General features: G+C 56.4%; 1 protein-coding gene and 1 long non-coding RNA gene across 2 annotated transcripts in view; one reads left to right on the forward strand and one right to left on the reverse strand.

Moving 5' to 3' along the window:
- The window catches only part of LOC126964029 (translation initiation factor IF-2-like), a 41,005-nt gene extending 22,060 nt beyond the window's left edge, over positions 1–18,945 (reverse strand). The window contains 2 exon segments of the mRNA XM_050806892.1: positions 18,181–18,511; positions 18,582–18,945. Of these exon segments, the coding sequence (XP_050662849.1) occupies positions 18,181–18,511; positions 18,582–18,945 (695 nt within the window).
- On the forward strand, positions 5,020–7,314 carry LOC126963697 (uncharacterized). The gene is made up of 2 exons (XR_007729196.1): positions 5,020–5,167; positions 6,509–7,314. It is a non-coding gene; the product is annotated as an uncharacterized LOC126963697 (long non-coding RNA).
- Positions 18,946–19,486: the final 541 nt, after the last annotated feature.

The following is a 19,486-nucleotide window of genomic DNA, read 5'->3' on the forward strand; positions in this document are numbered from 1 at the left end:
CAATGGGTGAGTGGAGAGCAGGGAGGGCTTCCAGGAGGAGGTGACACTAGGCCATAGTTTAGAGAGGTCAAGGATGGGGCCATGGAGGGGGTCAGGGCTGGCTGTTGAGGGTCTCAAGAGTCCCCTGAAGAGGAGACTGGAATTCTGCCAGGAGAAGGACAGGCACCCTGAAAGGCAGGAGACAGGGCAGGATGGGCAGAGGCCTGCTTTGCGACCACCACCACTGCCACTCCACCTGCATCCCTTGTTCTAAGGAGGGACAAGGGCCTCTCCAGCCCTTCCCACCCAAGGCCGCTGAACGTGGCCGTGGTAGAAAGGCCTAGGGTTTGGGCCGGTGGCCAGACTGGCTCAGGCTCCACTGTTTAGAGGGCCACACGAGGCTTGACCTCTCACACCTGGGCTTCCTAGCCTGTAAGAGAGGGCCGGTGATCCTTCAGGGTTCTGTGAGGTGGCCGTGATGACAGATGTCAGTGCCCAGCACATGGAGGAGCTGTGTCCCCTGTGCTGTGCCACCTGCCCAGGGACTGCCAAGAGCCTAGAACCAGGAGATTAAGGCGGAGCTCTGGTGCTGGGCCCACCTGGTGGCCTCCATCTTCCCCATGGCCACTCTCCAGGGTACAGGGCACTGGGAGGGAGGGGGCAGGGAGCCGCCAGGAGCCGCCTGCCCGGCCGTAAATCACCAACCACGCTTAATAATCATGTGGGCACTTAAGCTCCTCTGTCTTCTCTTCCCTTTTCCCTGGGGAAATTTCCTTCATTTCCTACATTATCCCAGCCTCCCCGAATGTCTAAATCAAGCCCTGGCCAGGACCGCGGCAGCCGCTCTGTGCTGATGTCCTCGGCCTACTTTTATCGGGAGGGTGGGGTGGGGTACGCAAAGGCAGGGGATGCAAAGGCTGTGGCCACCCAGATGCGGTCACTCGAACCAAGGTTTCATTCCTTCCCAGGACAGAAAACTGAAAATGCCACCAAGCCTGCCCTTTGAGCCACAGTGACAATGTCCCCTATCACTGGGACCAGTCAGCAAAGCCGGGTGGCCTCAGGCAGGAGGCAGGGGCAGAAGCTGAGTGGGGAATTGACTCAGCCTCTTGGCTGAGATGGAGGAAGAAGAAACGACAACTTTCAGGCTACCTGAGCCACCAGGGCACGGTGGCTGTCACCCTGGAGCCTGCCAGCAGCCACTCCAGGTGGGCCTGACCACCGTCAGCCTGGCCCTGTTCTCCCATCATGGAGCTGGGCTCTCTGGGACATGTGGTCGCTCTTGCTCATGACAAGGATGCCGGGTGGGCACAGTTCCGATGCTGTCTCCTGCCATTTATCCAGCTCTGATCCCGCTTCTCGTCTCGTCGAACTCTCACCCTAACCAGAAGGTCAGGGTTACTAGCCCCATTTTACAGATGAGGATACTGAGGCTGGGGGGAGGCTAAGCAAGTTGCTCACCCCACTGGGCCATTCACTCCCTGCTGCCAAGAAGGTCCCCCGCCTCCCAGGCTTTGTTCGTCTGTGAGCTGGAAACGTGTTCCCAGGCCAGCGCCAGCACCCACAGGGCCCAGGGGAGGCCAACACGCACCACCACCCCAGGCAGCAGGAGCTGCGAGGTCCCGTGGGGAGAGCCAAGCTGGCCACTGGCAGGCCAGACAAAAGGCCCCAGCGCCATCATCACCTCCCCGCTGGAGCCTCCCAACTCCCAGGAGCCGGGGGAGGAAGACACCACCGGGACGTAGTCTGGGCTGGGGCCACCTTGCTGCTGACCCTAACAGCCCGGCACCCCCAGGTCCGGCCCGGCGAGCTCTTCTTGCAACTCAGCCACGTGGTGGTGGAGGCACCTTCCCAGGCTTCCCTAGGCTCCCTGGGGATGAGTCGGCCAGGTTTTTAAAAGCTGGATCTCATTTTCTGCCCACATTTCTGACCTCCGGAAACCTCTTGGGGAGTTTTCCAGAGCCCTCTGGATTCCGGCGCAGGCACGCTTCCTGCCTCCACTCACTGTGTTCACAGACAGGTCACTGGGTGCTAAGCAGATGCCAAGGCGGGCTAGTGGGTACCGCTGCCCGGGCTTCTGGCTGCGCCTTCCATGCTGCATGTCCGTGGGCTCTGGCTAGCTCTTGGCCCCTCAAACAATCACCTCTGGTCAAATTCCATGACTCCTTCCCTCAAATAAAACCCTCTTTGAAAGCAAACAAAAATCCCAGTTCTGAGATCCCGGCACACCAGCGTACTGTGGCTTCATTTTCTCTTTGTCTTTCTTTCTCGGCACTGCAAGGAACTCAAGACATAGACAGAGGCTCTCATTTTACAGATAGGTAAACTGAGGCTCAGAGAGAGGAAGGGGCTTATTCAAGGGCCCACCAGTGATTCTACTGCCCAGCCAGGATGAGAGCCCAGTGCCCTGACTCAGATCCAGGGCTGAGTCCACAACACCAGGGCCCAGCCGCAGCTGGCCTTCAATAAGAAAGGACAGGGGAGCAGCCACGGTGCTGGGCATCAGGCACTGCTGGTGGGTGTCGGCCAGGGTGGGCAGGGCCCAGACCGCTGGGTTCCCTGGCACGGAACGGCTGGTGCTCAGTAAATGTGGGAAGAAACCCCCAGGGGAAGCCTTGAACTGCAGGGGCAGAGCTCAAGGAAAGCAGGCCGGCTCTAATGGAAACCAGTCAGCGGGCCAAATGCAGCAGGAGCCCGCCCCCCCACACCGTGGTTTCCATGGGGACGGAGCCCGGGAGGCGGAGCTCTGGCATGGCTGCTGCAGCAGATGTGGCCTGTACAGGGCCGGCACGGGGCGGTGCCTGGCAGTGGGGCCCTGGGACGTGGCAGGCCCAAGGGCTGGACGCAGGGGCCCTGCAGCTGCACTTGGAGGTCAGCTTTGGGAAGGAGCCGGGGGCTGCAGAGCTGCCACCTCTGGAAGGCTTCCTGGCTTCCTAGGATGCTCCAAGCTAACTTCTCAGCCCCACCTGGTACTGGCCTCTGACTGGTCTCCGTTTGGTGCCTGTGTTTGCTGAGGACACGCAGCCTGCCTCTCAGTGAGGCCGCCATGCCTGTGGGCCAGGCGCAGGCAGTGCAGGGCTTAGAATGTGGGTCTAGGGCTCCAGCCCCTCTGGCCAAGGTCCCAGTGCTCCACCAGGTCTGCTGGATCCCATCACTCAATGGCATTCTCGGGCCTCTTCCCATGGCCATCCTGGGGTCTGGCACATGACGGGTTCCATAACCTCTCTGAGCCAGTGCTCTGCAGAATGAAGTGAGCTCAGAACTGCTCTGAAACATGAGAAGAGCCGTGGACTCAGGGCCACGAGTGCCACAGCGCTCAGAGATGACTGGTCATCCAGGAGTGTGAACCATGCTGACGGATGGGGTGGGGTCTCCAGAAGGTTCTTGTGCCCCCTGACCTGACGTGGTCCCCATCTGCCCATGCAGGGCTGGTGTCTTGTGAGCCCATCCTGGTCTGGCACATGGCGTCTGGGTGTACAGTCTCATATGGTTCCCACCTCTGGGCCGTAGGAACACCAAGAACAAGGACGACCGCAGCTCCCTCCTTCCCACCGCCTGCTGCCACACTGCGTGCAGTCTCGCACCTGCCAGCACACCAGCCTGGGCACAGAGCCTGAGTGGCAGGGTGCCCTGGAGCCCCGTACAGCCCAAACCATCACGCTCTGAATGCTAGCGCAATGGCCACCCAGCCATAATGGTCTCAGGGCCTCAGAGCCAGAGTGACCCATGCCCCCAGGACAATTCCGGCTTTCCCTGGGGCAGAAGAACTCCAAGCCGACGGAATGGTCCTTCCTAGTGCTGGGTATCTGGAGAGAACCGGACAAGACTAGCATCCAAGAGAGGCTGAAGATCTGAAGATAAACAGGGGTCCTGTGTGGTTCTGTGCAGGCACAGTTGTGGGGAGGACCTGGGTTAGGGAGAAGGCTCTGGTACCTGCTGGCCCCGTGACTCTGGGGAGATCCCTCAGGCTCCCTGAACCTTGGCCTCCTCATATAGAAAACCGTTAGCACCCACACGTCACGAGACTGGAACTTCCACCCAGACAGGGACCCTGTCTGTCCTGTTTACTCCGTATTCTGGCCTGAGAACAGCACTGCTACATGCTGGCTCCAAATGGATGTGGCAGTGAAATAGAATTGGCAGATTAAATTGAAAAATGGATGTTTATAAAAATGGACGGAAAGCACCTGGCCTGGGGTCTGGCACTTAGTAGGTGCTCAACAAAGCTCAATACCCCTTGCCCTGTGGGGCTGAGTCTAACATCCAACAAGCTCCAACACTGCCCTGGGGGTGCCGAATGTGGCCCCCAGCTTTCTCCCCTGGACCAAGGCAGGGGATTTCTACCACCCAGAGTTCCCCACTGCTCCTGCCCTGCTGGCACCCGTCGTCCCGGCCACAGCGGCCTCATCTTTTCCTCCACAGCACCTGGCCGAGGCTGTGGCCGCCGCGGGCCGGCGTGGCCTGCCACATTGCTTGGCCCCAGGAGAGCCCATTTGCAAGCTGCTTCCATAGCGCGGATACCTCGGGCCGAGCCCAGTGGGTTTGAGTCATTTGAGTCCGTCACAGGACAGACCTCACCCCTGGTGCTGGAGACCCAATATGGAGGCCCGAGCCCCCTGCGGCCCACCCACCAGGTGCTGAGCGTCTCCACAGGTGCAGGCATTGAGCAACTTACTATCTCGAGCTGAGGGCACCGTCTCCACGCCGCCCAGGCTTCCAAATGCGGCCACGCGGACTCTGAAGGGCGTTCGCTGTGGGGTCACAGGCGCCAGCGTCTGCTGTCTGGACCTCGAAGCACCAGGCCCAGGAGGAGTCCTCCTCCCGTCGAGTTGAAAGAAGCCGCGCAGGCGGGAGGCATGGCAGGGTGGGATCCCTCCACCCACGTCTGGGCCGGAAGCGTGGGCACACCCACTCCAGGAATCCTAGGGCGGGGTCAGGCTCCCAGGAAATGGGGCCAGAGGTTCCCTTACAGGCACTGGCGCAACCCAGCTGCCTTCCCGGTCCCCGCCTCCTGTGGATTCCTTCTGGGGTTTTGCCGGAACGGCTGGCCCAGCCCACACCCTGAATCCAGCCCGCCTTGAAGCTCCGGAACCCAGAGACTCATATCAGCTGATGCCGGGACCCTTCTCCAGGACCACCTGAAACTGCCACTCACCCGGCGCCGCCCTGGCATCTGGGCGAGTGCCGGGTAATACCATCCTGTTAAGGTCTTGGGAAGCCGGTGGGTAGGGTTTGAAATGGGCTGAGACGAGCCCACTGCAGAGCCTGGGCCTCCTGTCCCGTCTTATAGGCCACGGAAAGGGAAACACCAACGAACCAGTGTCTCCACAGACCAGGGGCTCCCCAGACCAGGGTCTCATGTGGTACCTCCAGCCTGTCTACTGAGGCAGAGGCTGGAAGCCCCATTTTAAAGACAGAAGCCGGGGCCTTGTAGTAAGAATCGTTTTTATCACGGTCTCTTTTGTCTGAAGGTGTGCTGGGCGTTTACACCGCCTCATCAAACCCCAGGCCCTGCTATGTTCCCTATTAGGAAATAAGGCCGCTAAACCTCCCTGTGCCCTGGCACGCAGCTACACGTGTGTGCATGTGGGCAGACACACAGCCCTGCCCGGGAAGGCCTGGCCAGCTGGCCGCTTCTTGGAGAAAGGCCGCTAGCACGCTGACCGGCCGACAGAGGCCTTCCAGGCCGCTCCCTCCCTCGGCCCGCCTTCCCGGTCCTGTTCTGGGCCTGCCCACGCCGCCATTTCCTCTCCAGGGCCTGCAGGCCTCACATCCACTCCTCCCAGTCTGCAAATGGCCGGCGCCCAGAACCGCCTGTCCACATAAGGAGGCAGCAGCGCGTCTGGCCAAGGCCCAGCATGCAGGCCACTCAGCCAGGGCCTCCCTCAGCAGTGCTGAGCACCTACGAGAAGCCCACACCTGGATACCCAGTCCACCCACTGCCGGCTTTGGCTAGCCCTGGGCTGGGGAGAAACACCCTTCTTCACACAGGCATCCCTGGGGCAGTGGAGAGCCCAAGGCCCAGTCATCCCCAGGGGCGGTCTGAGGACTGTGCGGCCCACTCAAACAAATGCACCTCCAAACACCAGTTCACCTCTTTGGAAACTGCCGACCTACCAGGAACCTCACGCAATGGAGAAACAAGAGGACACCTGTGCACATGTGCAAACGTTACACACACACCCCTCTGTGTACAGGCATGCTGTCCACACCCGGGGCCCCACACACACAGGTACAGCAACACCCGTCAGTGAATGCTATGGCAGCACATGGGCTTTGGAGGATGGCAGGGCTGGGTTCAAGTCCTGGCCAAACCCTTATCAGCTGGTTGAACCTCGGGGAACCCACTTAGCTTCTCCGAGGTTCGCTGCCTCCCCTGGTGGAATGGAGGTGATAAAAATGCCCCCTTGCAGGCACAGTCTGAGCCTCAGAAATCAGGCAAGGAAGCAATAGCATTTATGGGGTGCTCACCATGAACCCAGCCTTCCATATGTTCAGAAAGTTGACATTTACTGCCTCCATTTTACAGATAAGGAAATGAAGCTGGAGAGGTGAAATGACTTGCCCCCGATCAACATGGCCCGGAAACAAAGACGACTCAATCGGAACCCAGACCTTGGGTCCCAGAGTTGGTGCTTTTCTGAATGCAGGAGCCACCGCACCCAGCGGGCGCCTGTGAAGAGCAGCAGAGAGTGCTATTGCTACTATTACCACCATGGCCACGCCCACCGCTGCTAAGAGGCTCTGAGACCCAAAAGCTGCGGCTGTTTCACTTTGCCTCATCTTTTAGAGCGCCCAGACCAGGGCCATATTCCTCTTGCTACGAGGGCGGGAGTCAATAGGCTAAAAGACCAGAATTGGAAGAGATGACGTCGTTAAAACTACCAGACAGCAGAGCTGGCTCCCAAGCAGCTCTGGCGAATTTCATCAACTTTTACTTTTCCTATTATTTGCTAACATCTCCGCCAACAGGTCCATCCTTTCAAATAAATAAGCCACAACAAAGTACTTCTGTGAACAAATGGATGTGGCGGCTGGAGCTCACAGGAGGGAATACAGGGGGGTGCGCCCTTCCCTCCTCCCGGCCACTGCCACTGAGGCAGGAACGTGGGAACGTGGTCTCAGCCGGTGAGAAACTGCAAAGCCTGAATTCAGAATTTAGAAACACAGAGGCAAACAGTTACACATATGGGAAAAGAAAGAAGCCTCCACTGATTACATCATAATATGAGCATATTTGCAAAATAAACAGTTATCATCATTTGCAAATTACTGTGGCTGTAAAAACTGCTCTGCCCTCAAGGAGGTTGATACAAACCAATAAATTCTGCACTTCGCTATCTAGGTGAGATAATTTTTTTTTTTAAAGTTTACGGCTACTTTACGTATTTTACCTGCTGGATTTTTTGTGGATGGTGTTTGGATTTAAATGTGTCTTTAGACCATCCTAAATATTCATCATCTGATTTTTCATAAAGGCCTCAAAATAATATGCAACTCAACACAGAACAGTTAGAAATTTAACACCTTCCCTATAGAGATTAGAAAGATAATAAAATTATTAAGATGTTAAAATTGCAGCCAAAAGATATTAAAAGCCACACCCAGGAGTTTGAATTTAAATCTTGTGTCCCGCTGCTGACGTTGCAGCACAAGAGAAAAATGGGTAATTAGTTAAAACATTGATGGGTCTTTCACACAGGGCACGTGGGGTCTTAAAAGATGAAGACCAAAAATTAAATTAAAGTTTAATGAAGGTGATGATTGTTCCTCTGCCGAACTTTCCAGGGGATGAGAAGATCATTGAATAAGTCTGTTTCTATACACAAATGCAACTTGTTTATTTTGACCCCAGTTCTTCGAAATTGTCGACTCCACAATTGAAATATGCTGTGTGTTCCAACAAGTACCCAGCAGCCGTAATGACAGACCAGCCCATCTGTGCTGCGAGAATGTATAATTTCAGTCTATAGTGGAATTTATATAGAAGCGATGATGTGAAAAGTGCTTTGCGTGGTACTTTCTTCAAAAAAAAAAAAAAAAAAAAACTGCCGAGAAGCACTGGGAGCCATGGAGAATGCTGAGATTTTAGCCTGATTTTTTAAAAAGCAGAATCCACAGCATTTTACTGATTTTAAGGTGGCAGGGAGGGGTCAAGTGTTAGCCAAGCTAAAAAACTAAGATGATAGTTGATCACATACAATGGTCCCAGGTATCCAAGGTATACACAGGAAAGTGTGTTATCCATACATGTTAAAAATACTAGATAAATGTAACTGCAGTGGCAATATTAATTTAGAACGAAAATGTTTCCTTATGTGAATTAATTGATTTTTCTGCTACTTGCCCCCTACACTGTCCAAAAAAACAAAAAACAAAAACGATAAATTAATGATCAGGAAATTTGACCATCTTTCATTCCAGGATTTAGGATTAAGGGTCTATTTGCCTACATTAATTATACCAAAAAAAAAAAAAAAAAAAAAGAGTGTCCAGCTGTTAAACACGGAAATTCTTTTAAAATGCTGAACTCTCCCCACTTTCCCCCCGACCCATTCCCTATCTCCTTGACTCTTGCCTTTGAAATATATTACGCGCTGTTTTTTTTTTTTTTTCTATTACTTTTATTTTGCCACCAGTGTTTTATTTGATGCTTGCTAAATATTTGGGTGGCATGAATCCTCCAGCTTGCAGCAGCAGAATGTGGCTGTCACAATCATGAAATGTTTTAATTATCTCTGCTATATATGCCTGTTTCTGCAGCCCCAGACCCTCCAGTATCGACTGCTGGCTCATCTACGAACAAAAGCAGCCGCCGAGAGTCCTCGCGTGAGCTGAGCTCCGTTTACAGATTTGGTGCTGTCTGCCGAGGCCGGCCGCTCAGACCGAGGCCCGCGCACGCAGGGCCCACGCGCCTCCGAACTGGGAAAACAAAGATGGATTTCCATGGGAGTTTTCCTCTCAGTGCTGTTTAGAACTTTCCGGGTCTGATTCTTCCATTTTCTATAAATCAAGACCCTGGCTCCCCTCAAGGGTGGGGAACCAGGCCACATCCCAGGACGCTTTTGTCAGCCTGCCAGAGCGTGGAGGTGGGCATGGGCTGCGCTCTGCAAAGCCCACCTCTGAATCAAAAGGGTCAGCACTTCTGGAGGGCCAGGGACCAACAGGGACACCCAGGCAGCCACTGAACCCAACTCCGGGACAGCAGTGGCAAGGCGGGGGGACTCAAAGGCCTTTGAGGGACTTCCAGCCCTGCCGGCCACGTTTCAGGCCCTGGACGACCTGGGTGTCTCCCCTCAACAGCTCTGCAGGTGAGGAACTGGGGTGGGATCCAGGACACGGGCAGCCCATGAGGCCACTCAGGACATCCCCAAGGGGCCGTGTAGTGGACAGTGCCCAAGCGCACCCCACATGCAGTCTGTGGGCAGGGCGGTGACAAGACAGGCACAGCACTTTCAGGCGGAACCCCCAAGTTGAAATAAGTGCTCAAAAACAAGGCCCAAAACAACCTAAAATATTTTTCCCCACGCTGAGCTGAGAGCCAAAAGGAGCTTTCTTTCTTTTTTTTTTTTCCAAAAAATAAAACGAAAGGGAGAAAGAACTAGATCCCTAAACTGTGGACATGGTAGCATTAAAGATGCCGGACAAAATAAAAGGGCCTCTGTTTCTAGATGCAAAGTCCTCCCTCCCGGGTGCTGGCCTGGCCCTGCCTGCCGATGAGTTTGCTGGGAGGAGCCGTGGACGGTCCTGGTGGTTCTCCCTTTGCCACTCCTGGTGCCACCAAAAATTAAGACAATAATAATAATAATCACAATGAGACCCCACACACAAACTGCCACAACCAGGCAGGCAGGAGTAGGCCATGGCTATTAATACTCCCAAAGCATTTGTTCCCATTATAATGGAAGACATAGCTACTGTGAAATAATAAACATTCATTTTTATTGTGATTTCTAAAGCCTGTAGCTTTGGATCTTGAAAGTAAATGGGCTTGGCTTCTGCATTTTCCCTGCAGTTTTTGGCAGGGCTTCCTGCACGGAAGATGGAGGGCTCTGAAATAGAATTCCGAGTTTGGAGAACCAATTAGAGGGAGGACACGTAACAGGCACCGGGGCACAAGATGGCAGCACCCTCGGCTCGTCTTCACGACAGAAGGAAAGAAGGTGACTTACCCGAGGTGCCGGAGGATGGAGGCGCCTTCTCCAAAGCCAGGAAGTGAAAATGACGTCCATGGGCCCGGCCGGTCACCCGGGCGGGGGAGGAGGGCAGGTCCTGCCGGCCAGCCGGCTGCCCGGTGCCAGCCCCGGCCGCGGGCCTGTGGGCCCCCGGTCTCTGGCTGTCACCGTCCCTCGGTCCAGTGGGCCCGGCTGGGCCTCGGCCACCCCGGCACAGGGGGCAGGGCTGCCAGGAGCCATGTGGTGCTGGGGGAAGGCCCTGCTGCCAGCCCCGGAGTACGAGGAAAATGCTACTTTTGTCTCCTGCTCTCATCTGGCACTGGCTGCCCGGGGAGGGGGGGCAGAGGCGGCCGCTGCAGCTCGGCCCCGCCCACCGGGAATTTTTGAAAGATGCTCGTGGGTGCGGGAGGATGGCAGACGTGGCAGTGGCGGGTGGGCCGGGCCCCCAAACCCACCACCAAAAAGGAGGAGGCTGGCCGGGCGGGAGAGGGAGGAGGAAGCCGGCGTCTGGCCACTCAGTGGCCAGCCAGGGAGGACATGGGGAGCGGCCGCCTGGGCCTGGCCAAGGCGCCCGCACCCTGTGGACGGGCAGCGTGGCCCGGGCGCCATGCTGTGGGCGCCTGCCTGACCGGGCTGCTCTGAGGGGCTGGGCGTCCGGGCAGCCTGGCTCACTCCAGGGATAGAGGCCACATTGTTCCCACGCCAGGCTCAGCAGGAGGCAGCCAGCGCCCTGCCCGTTTCTCCAGGGTGAGGCCAGAGACCCCACCCTGAAAGCTGCCCTGGCCGGGGCCCTGGCAGTGAGCCCCCTTCTAACGCCTGCGGAGGCTGGCGCTGTTGTAGCCGGGGACCCAGGCTGCAGGTTTGAATCTGGCCCTGTGTCCGACTGGCCACTTCACCATGAGCAAGCCTGCCTCAGTTTCCCCATCTATAGAAAGGGGGTAATGGCTCCTCCCACTCAGGGCTGCTGGAGTGGCAGAATTAACATGCACAGAGCCCCAAGCCCCATGCACGCACCCAGTCAGCACTCGACGCCAAGGGGTCTGAGAGTGGCCAGGCAGCTGCGATGGACAGGGCGTCGGGGTGGAGTCCAGGCCCATCACCCTCCCCTCTCAGACCCTCACAAATCCTTGCCTTTCACCAAAATCAAACCTTGCCACTACCTCAGGGAAACATCCCCGTTCTCTGGCCCTACAACTGGGGTTGGCAGGCCTGGGGTTTCACTGTGGCTCTTTCATTTGGAGACAAAATATCAGACCCCATTGCTCTCTCCTGCGGGCATCAGGCTGGGTCTGCTGGGTCACCTGTTTGTCCAGCTCTCCCTTCTCACCCTCTATGTGACCGGGAGCTGCAGCAGTGACCACTGGGGTGTCCTTGTGTGAGTGAGCAATAAGGCTGGAAGTGTGGGAAGGGGTTCCCCAGGAAGCGGTGCCACCCACCCCATGGCCGTCTAGGGGCAGGCAGGGCCAGCTCTGCACCAGAGGGAATGGCATGGAGTGACCATTGCCTTGTTCTGGGCCTGACTCCTGGGTGTACGGGACACATCAGGGCCTTTCTGTCCATAAGGACTCGAGGTAAAGGGTGGTCTAGGTGGACCGCGAGAGCCCAAGTGGACTGTGAGAGCCTGCCGCAGTGGACAGGAGCTCCCTGCTGCCTGGATTCTGTTTTCACACTGTTTTACGCCTGCTCAGAGCTGGTCCTGCTGAAAGCCAAAAAAAAGGGGGTGGGGGTGAGTGAGCGAGGAGGAAGCTGCCCGGGAGGAGCCCTCAGTCCTGGGCTCTGGTCTCACGCACACGGCCACGTGACTGGCTCGCCAGCTGATGCCAGAGACAAAGCAGGTAGGACTCTGATGCCATGCGCCCCAACAGGAACGCCGGGAATTCCATTCCAGCAGCGGCTTGGCCTGGCTGCCAAGAGTCTGGCCCTGGGAGGGGAAGGGTCCCCCATGCTCCACGGTGCGGGGCCTGTTCTGCCAGCAAGCAACATCGGGAAGCCACTGAGGACGAGATGGCAACAGTGGGACCCACAGGAGCATGGCAGGGGAGGCAGGGCCTGGGTTACAGTTGCAGGAGGAGATGACCGTCCCCCTACCCGCGGAACCGCTTCGACCAGAAACGTCCACTGCTGTGCCCGGCTGGCCGCCCAGGAGATAATGGCTTCCAAAGCAGGCCTGCAGGCCACTGTGGGGCTCAGGACACGAAGGCAGTGGGCCTGGACCCCAGCCCGTATCAGGACCTTCTCAGATGGAGCTGCAGGTGGTGAAGTCGGGCAACCATCGCACTGTGTGGGGCCAGAATCCCCGTCAGGCCCTTCTCCTGGCAGTGGAGGGAGGGCCCCACAGGTAACACCCATGCAGCCACCATGCTCAGGACACACGTGTGCCCTGCAGGCCAGAACCCACACGGTGGGTCGGGGGGGCTCTGGGTGATGGGCAGCCCCCATTCAATTCACGACAGCTTCTCTTACAGTTAAAATACATGGAAAACTGGAGCGCCGGCACCATCATTTTATTATAATTTAAAATGTAATTATAAAAGGCTGATTTGAATGTAAATATCTCTCTTAAACACATGAAAGGGGATTCTAAATTTAAGAGCCCCAAATCAGCAGGTAAATATTTCAGCTAAATGCTCTTCCTGCCATCTGAAATGCCAGAATTAAGGAAAGGGCGTTCCACAGGCAAAAAAAAAAAAAAAAAAAAAAAAAAAAAAAAAGCCCTGCTTTTAGAAAACCAAAAGCATCGGGGATGATTCTTTTTAAATCTGGAGGGAAAATTCTATCACTGCTTAAAAAAAAAAATTGTTTGGCCTTTTTACCACGTAGATCTCATGCACACATTTAGTAACCACAACCACCGGTCTTATTTTACGACACTAATCGGTGACCCTGCGGTCACATCTCTACTCAGAAATCCTCTCGGCGCTGGCTGGACAGTGGGCCCAGCCACTCTCTCCACACAGGCTCCTGGGTGGTCAGAAAGATGAGACTCCCCAGTCCAGACCCCACCAAGAAGCTTCCCATCCCCAATTTTCGTTTTACTTTCAAACTGCCTCCCACCATGCACAAAAAAAGTGACTAGACACCTGGTTTTTTTTTTTTTTTTTTTTTGCCCATTGTCACAAGATTTCATTCTTTTTCATGATTTCCATTATACCAATTCTGCCTATAGCATCAGAGGCTCCTGGACACCCGGAAAGAGGGCTCTTTTCTGAGTGGGCTGACGTAAAGGGCTACAGGGGCCAAACTGAGAAGCTCTGGCATTGAAAGCAAAATAAAACATGTGACAGCCGATTGACCAAAAAAAAAAAACCCCTCATTTCTGAAGCCAAATATTATACTTGGCCAAGAACACTGCTTGGGTGACCCTGGTCCCCCACCTGATCAGGGCCACTCCCTCATCTGTCCTCCTTCAAGGCCTCGCTGGGCTGTCCAGACAGGTCCCCCTAATGCGCTGGGTGTCCCCGGCCGATGGGCCACCTCAGCCTTCCCAGCGCTCCCCTGGCACCACAGGAATGCTTCACTACAGCCCCAGCACGACCCACTCCTCCCAAATCTGCTAAGGCGAGCCTGGGCTCTGGCCTGGCTTCCCCGGGGCAGCTCCTCCCGCACCTCGGAGAAGGGGCCGAGGGATGGCTCGTGTGTAGGCCTCTTCATTCTATCAATTCAGAAAATATTCACGGAGCCCTAACTCTGGGCCACATTTGTCAGAGTTACAAAAACACCCTTTCTAGCCCAGAAGGGTGTTTGCTTGTGCGTGGCTTCCCCAAGTCAGGCTGGACTCTCCCACAATCTACGGGCCACTCCCAGGTTCATCTGAGAATGGAATTTGGGGAGGAGTAGACACTGGTAAACCACAAATATTGGCCCAAATCGCCCTCTCGATGGCCTCTCCCTTAGCCCTTTGGGGACAGACCCTTCCTCTTCTGGGCTCTATTTTTCCTCACACTTCCATTTTGTGACCCAGCCGGCTAAGGCCAACTGGGTCTGGCCGAGGGAGGCCCCATCCGGCCCACGATCCCAAACCTGGCCATCGTTCTAGCACTCGCAAGTGAAGCCCTGCGGCTTTTAAAAAGAAATCATGGAAGAAAACAAAATTAACTCGTGCAAGCTTAGCCTCCACTCAACAAAGAAAGCCAGACATGCCCACTGAAATTGTTCAAGAACCACGGGTCAGGAGACTTCCTTTTTTCTCTCTAAATCTCTGTCTCCAACTACACGTTTAGGGCCTGCCATTCCCGGACGCTCGAGCTCCACAGACTGTCCCAGCCCAGGGAACACTGGGCAGCTCTGAAAATAAATATTTCATATGAAAGATCCATTGTCTCTGCTTGGAGACAATTGTTGCTTTTTCTCTCTGCTCAGTTCTATAACATCAGAAACCATGACCAATGCCATTTAGGGCTCTCTCTTATTCCGACAAGATGTTTTCAGCAAGGACGATCTTGCTGGGTCTTCCTGAACGACCAGCTAGGAGGGAAAACTCCAAAGCAAGCATTTTGGTTAATGTACCAGGCCAAAGAACAATTAGCTCGTCAGAGTGGTGAAATCCTCCCACCAAATCACCATCTGCATTTCCAGCAAGGACGCTGGTGGCCGGTGTGGCCGCTCTGGGACTCTGCACCAGGACGTCCTACCCCGTTCTTTCCTGCCCCTGAAGTGAGTGGGAGAACAAAGGTCAGACCCAAGGCCAGCACCCATGTGTGCTTTCCATCCTGCCCCTGGGAAGGGGTGCCTCCTCCGTCAGCACTTCCCAGGTCCCCAAGGAGACCCTGGTCTCATCTTGTGTACCCAAGGTGAGGTGCAAGATGCATCTGGAAGCCACATTCACACCAAGTCCCTGTGATGAGGAAAGTGCGGGCTCTGTGAGCTCCTGCCAGTCCACCTGAGAGATACCATCAAGGTCCACTTTTGCTCCCACTTGTGGGGTCGGGAGAGTAAACTTCTTGGTTCATTTTCTGGTGAGACTGAAGTTGGGTTATCTGTTACTTAGAATATAACATCATACAATATATAAAATAATAGTAGTGGTAAATAAAATAAATATTAAGCAAAAACAGTGATTATTGTTGACAACAATAAGTGACAACAGCAGTAGCCATTTATGTCCCGCCCCTCCCCGACAACGTGCCTGGAATGGTGCTTTATGGAAATAATGTCTGAGGTCTCTGAGATGGGTTAACACTCTTCCCGCTTCAGAGCTCAGAATCCAGGCTCAGGCAGGAACTCAAATGTGCCACAGTCACCCAGGCAGAGGCAGGGGCAGACTGAAGCCCAGGGTGCCGACTCCAGCTTGCTGTGATTTCGGCAAGAGCATTCTCCTCTCTCCCCAAACGTGCAAAGAACCCTCAAAACCCAACACCCCAAGGAAGCACGGTGGCTTTATGGTGTTTCTTGCCTGGCCTGGAAGGACCCCTCCCTTCCTAGAGGCCACCCTTCAGCACAGGCATGCGTCTACACTGCACAAGAGGACATTGCACCGGACACGAGGCAGCACCTGCCCAGGCAGGGTGCCCATCTGGGTGATCTGGGTGGGCAGAGCTCTTCCCAGTTCCTCCTGGGTCTGCCTTCCAGTCTGCCTTCCAGTCACGCCCCATCCATGCTGGGCTGGGACAGGCCCCAGTGCCCTTTAAGGGGTCGGAGGGAGTAAGAAAGGTTCACACAGACAGCCTGACCCAGCCAGGTGCAAACCACATAAAAGGTAACCCTGCTGCAAAGCACCATGCTGTTCCTGTGGAGCAAGGCAAACTGCTAGCCTGCACCTGCTCAGGCATGAGACCTCACCATGGCGGAGGGGCACTGCCCAAGTGGAGCCCAGCTCATCCCCACCAGCACCCTGGAGACCCTTCTCACCCAGGAGGGGCTGGAGCCTGGTGAGGCCCCAGCACAGGTGCGGGACTATCCTGGGGTAGGCCCTGGTTTAAAACAAAACCAGAAAAACCAGGGCCCATCCTTCCACCAGCCCACACCATAGTGCATGTGGCCCTCGCCCCCTGCTTTCCACATTCTTGATGTTAAATCCAGAAGTGATTTAAAAAACAGACAAGTGCCAGTTTCATTTTCAGAGCCTTCTCTTGTGTGTGTGTGCCCTCAAAAATGAATTGTGCCGGGATGGGAGATTCCACCACCACTGGGAAGACCCTGGTGGGACCCTGAGACTCTGTCAGGTTGAGCTGGCTCGAAGGAACATGGACAAAGGCAGGACGGGGCCTCGCCGGGGCCTCTGTGCCCAGCGCTGGCCCCAACTGTTGGCTGCAGAATCTTGACCTCATCCCATTTCATGGGCCAGGGGCACACTGTGTGGCAGGAGATGGGGCTCTGGAGCTTTGACGAATAGCAGCCCTCACTCAGCGGCCCTGGAGACTGCCTCCTCCAATGCTCAGGCCTTTGCCTGGCTCGCCCCGGGTCTGGCCTGTCGAGCAGGGGAGCTGGATGCCGCTTGTTTCAGGATCTGTTTTAATCCAGAGGGACGCCCTGCAGCCTCAGCAGAGCACCACACCATTCCTGTCCTCCGTGCTATGTTCCGTCTGCTGTGGCCTCCGGGTAAACGTCTCCAGCATTTTATAGGCAAGGCCCCGGTGGAACTTGAGCTTCTTCTAATTACCAACCTCGTCACTGCCAACGCCATGCCAAGCAGAAGCTCCCGGCTATCATGGCATGCCTTCCGCAGCTGCACCCCGATTCTGAGATCGCCCCAGAATGTCCCACCCCAGGTTTCACGTCTGCTAACTGCATCTCATAAAGTCATAAATAAAAACTCAAAATGGGGCGACGGGGCAGTGCGGGAGGCAGCCCAACAAAAAAGACGGCCAAGGTTAGTTCCTCCAGCACAGAGGTAAACTTCCCACCTCCGGCCGTGGCTGGCTGGACCTGACTGAAATGGTCCCCTCAGTCCGTGGGGTTCTTGGGGAGGGCACTAGGCAGCTGAGGGGGAGGGAGGCGTGAGGCAAGCCTGGACTACCCAGGCCTCTGTCCATGTTCCCAGAAACACAGCCTCCAAGAGCCAGCTCATAGCCCTGGGGTGTTATGGAAACAGGCCCCCCATTATTTTGTGGTGAAAGCACCCAGCAAGGTTATCCAAACCACCTCAGTAAGGTGGGGAGGGCAGGGGGGATATTGCACCTGTGGCACAATCATATTAAAAAGCAGGCTCAATCCCCCACTGTTTGGGGTTTCATTTTAACCCCAGCTCTGTACACACGGACAAACATATTTTAAACCCCAAAGAGCTAGAACCAATGAACTAAAATAAAATGAAGCTATTGCTGGCCTGCAGGCTGCCTTGGCTTTTGAAACACAACTACGAAAAAATTAATCTCCATGTTACCTTGAAACCCTATAATCATAGCAAGCAAGCATTCCTTCACCCCTTTCTTGCTCCTCACAAACTCCCCAGGGCCACTGGCTGGGCCTGTGTGTGAGGCACCTATAAAGGGGCATTTATTACAAAAAGTTATGAGTTGTTTTTCGTTTTACACCACTATAAACAGCAGCTTCCACACAAGGGCCTTTCACTGAACCGGCCCAAATGCCGCCAACGCCGAACTGAGGATCCCCCCTTGAATCAGCTCTCCCCAAGTGTCTGACCAGGAGGAAAAAATCAGCAGTGTGGGTTTAGAAATTAAATGGAATATTTCAATTTTCCAGGAAAGAGGTGTAGCTTCCCAATAACCTTTCCAAACACATCTAACAAAAAAAAAATAATAAAAATAAATTCTAAAAACAGATGTTTTCTTTTTTCTTCCCATTGTGTTTAAGATGTCTGCTAACGCTTATTTTACGTGTTCAACAAGATTCTCTCTGGCAAATAGCCTGCACACCTGAGATTAGAAGCTGTGCTTCACAAATTCCAAGATCCAGATTAATGCCGAGTGGAGTTTTCGCAAGCTGGTGCGGCTTCAGGTTCAAGAGCAACCTCCTCGGTGCGTTCCCTGGTCTGTGGAAGGCCTGCCCTACGGAAGTGTCCCTCTTAGTGATCTCCTCATTAATATTTAAATACTCACTAAGTAGCGAAAGTGAGAAATGCACTTACCGTCCTCGGGAGTAGCCGTGAACCCGGATCGTGACCTGGGGCGCACAGGTCGACAGCCCTGCCCTTGCGGGAGGACCGCGCCTGGCCGCCGCCGGCGCCGCGCTCGCGTGCCCAGAGCGGCACAGGCCCTCAGCTAGCGGTCTGAGTCCTGGGTTCCAAATGCTCACCCTCTTCACGCGTTGAAGCGGCGGACGACAGAGCGGGGCCAGTTCCCGCAACTCCGCAGGGTGGGACTGCTCTGGACGGCCGCTGGCGAAGCGCACGGCCCAGGCCCCGCTTCCCCGGCCCCGCGCCGCGTCGGTCCTTGCCTTCGGGCTCCGGCTTCCCTGCGCTTAGCGACCCGACTGCGCCAGAGAGTGGCCCGCAGGACCCGGTCACGGCGTCCGCGCGCCGCACGGGACCTTTGTCCCAGACGAAAACGAAAGTGCGCCGTCCCGGGGACGCCCACGCCCTGCCGCGGAGAGCCCGGCCGGCGCGCCCCGCGACTTTCTCCAAGTTCACGTGCATTCCCGGGCGGGCGTCGCGGGCCAGGACTTGCAGAGCCGGGCCGTCGGGCGGGCGGCGGGATGCAGGCGGGCTTGGGGACAGCCCCGCGGGGCGGGTCGGGGCACAATGGGCGCCACCGGGCAGGCGAGCGCGGGGACAGCGTGGGCCCGGCCGCCGCGCGGCCGCTCGTCTCGCGCTGCCCGGGCGCCGAATGCGGCGGCGGCTTGGCACAGACGCGCCGCGCGCCCGGTGCATGCTAATGGCCGGCGGCCGCGCCATGAATTATTCAGCAGCGGCGCGGAGAGGGCTAGCGCGGCGCGGAGGGCGACCCGGGCCGCGCGTACCCCGCCGCTGCGAAGCCGCCGCGGCGACTTCCCAAACTTTCCCGGGTCGGCACCGAGGATGCGGCCCCCGCGGCGGCGCCGTCCCCGCCCGAGCGCGCCGGCCGCGCTTCCCCCGTTGCCGCCTATTTTATGTCTTTTGTCTCGGAGTTGGCACCTGTCCCAGAGAGCGCGTTTCCCTGCCCACCCCTTCGCCGCCGGATCGGAGCGGGGGAGGGAGTACTGGGGACCCAGGGAGGAGGGGACGGGGAAAGCAAGGCGCCTGCGGGCCCCGCAGCCCGCGGAGACCGCCCGAGAGCGGCGGCCGTGCCCGCGCGCCCGGGCACCCCTGTTCTGAGGGGAGATCGGGGCTGCAACCGCGCCCGGAATACCAACGAGGCCGCCCGCGGCCCCCGCCGTGCCCGCTGCGGGTGAGGACCGGGCGCCGCCCCTCCTGGGTTCCCCCCTCCACCGCCCCCTACCCCGGGACGGCGCGCGCG

Source organism: Macaca thibetana, chromosome 10 (genome assembly GCF_024542745.1).
Source record: "Macaca thibetana thibetana isolate TM-01 chromosome 10, ASM2454274v1, whole genome shotgun sequence".
Lineage (NCBI taxonomy): Eukaryota > Metazoa > Chordata > Mammalia > Primates > Cercopithecidae > Macaca > Macaca thibetana.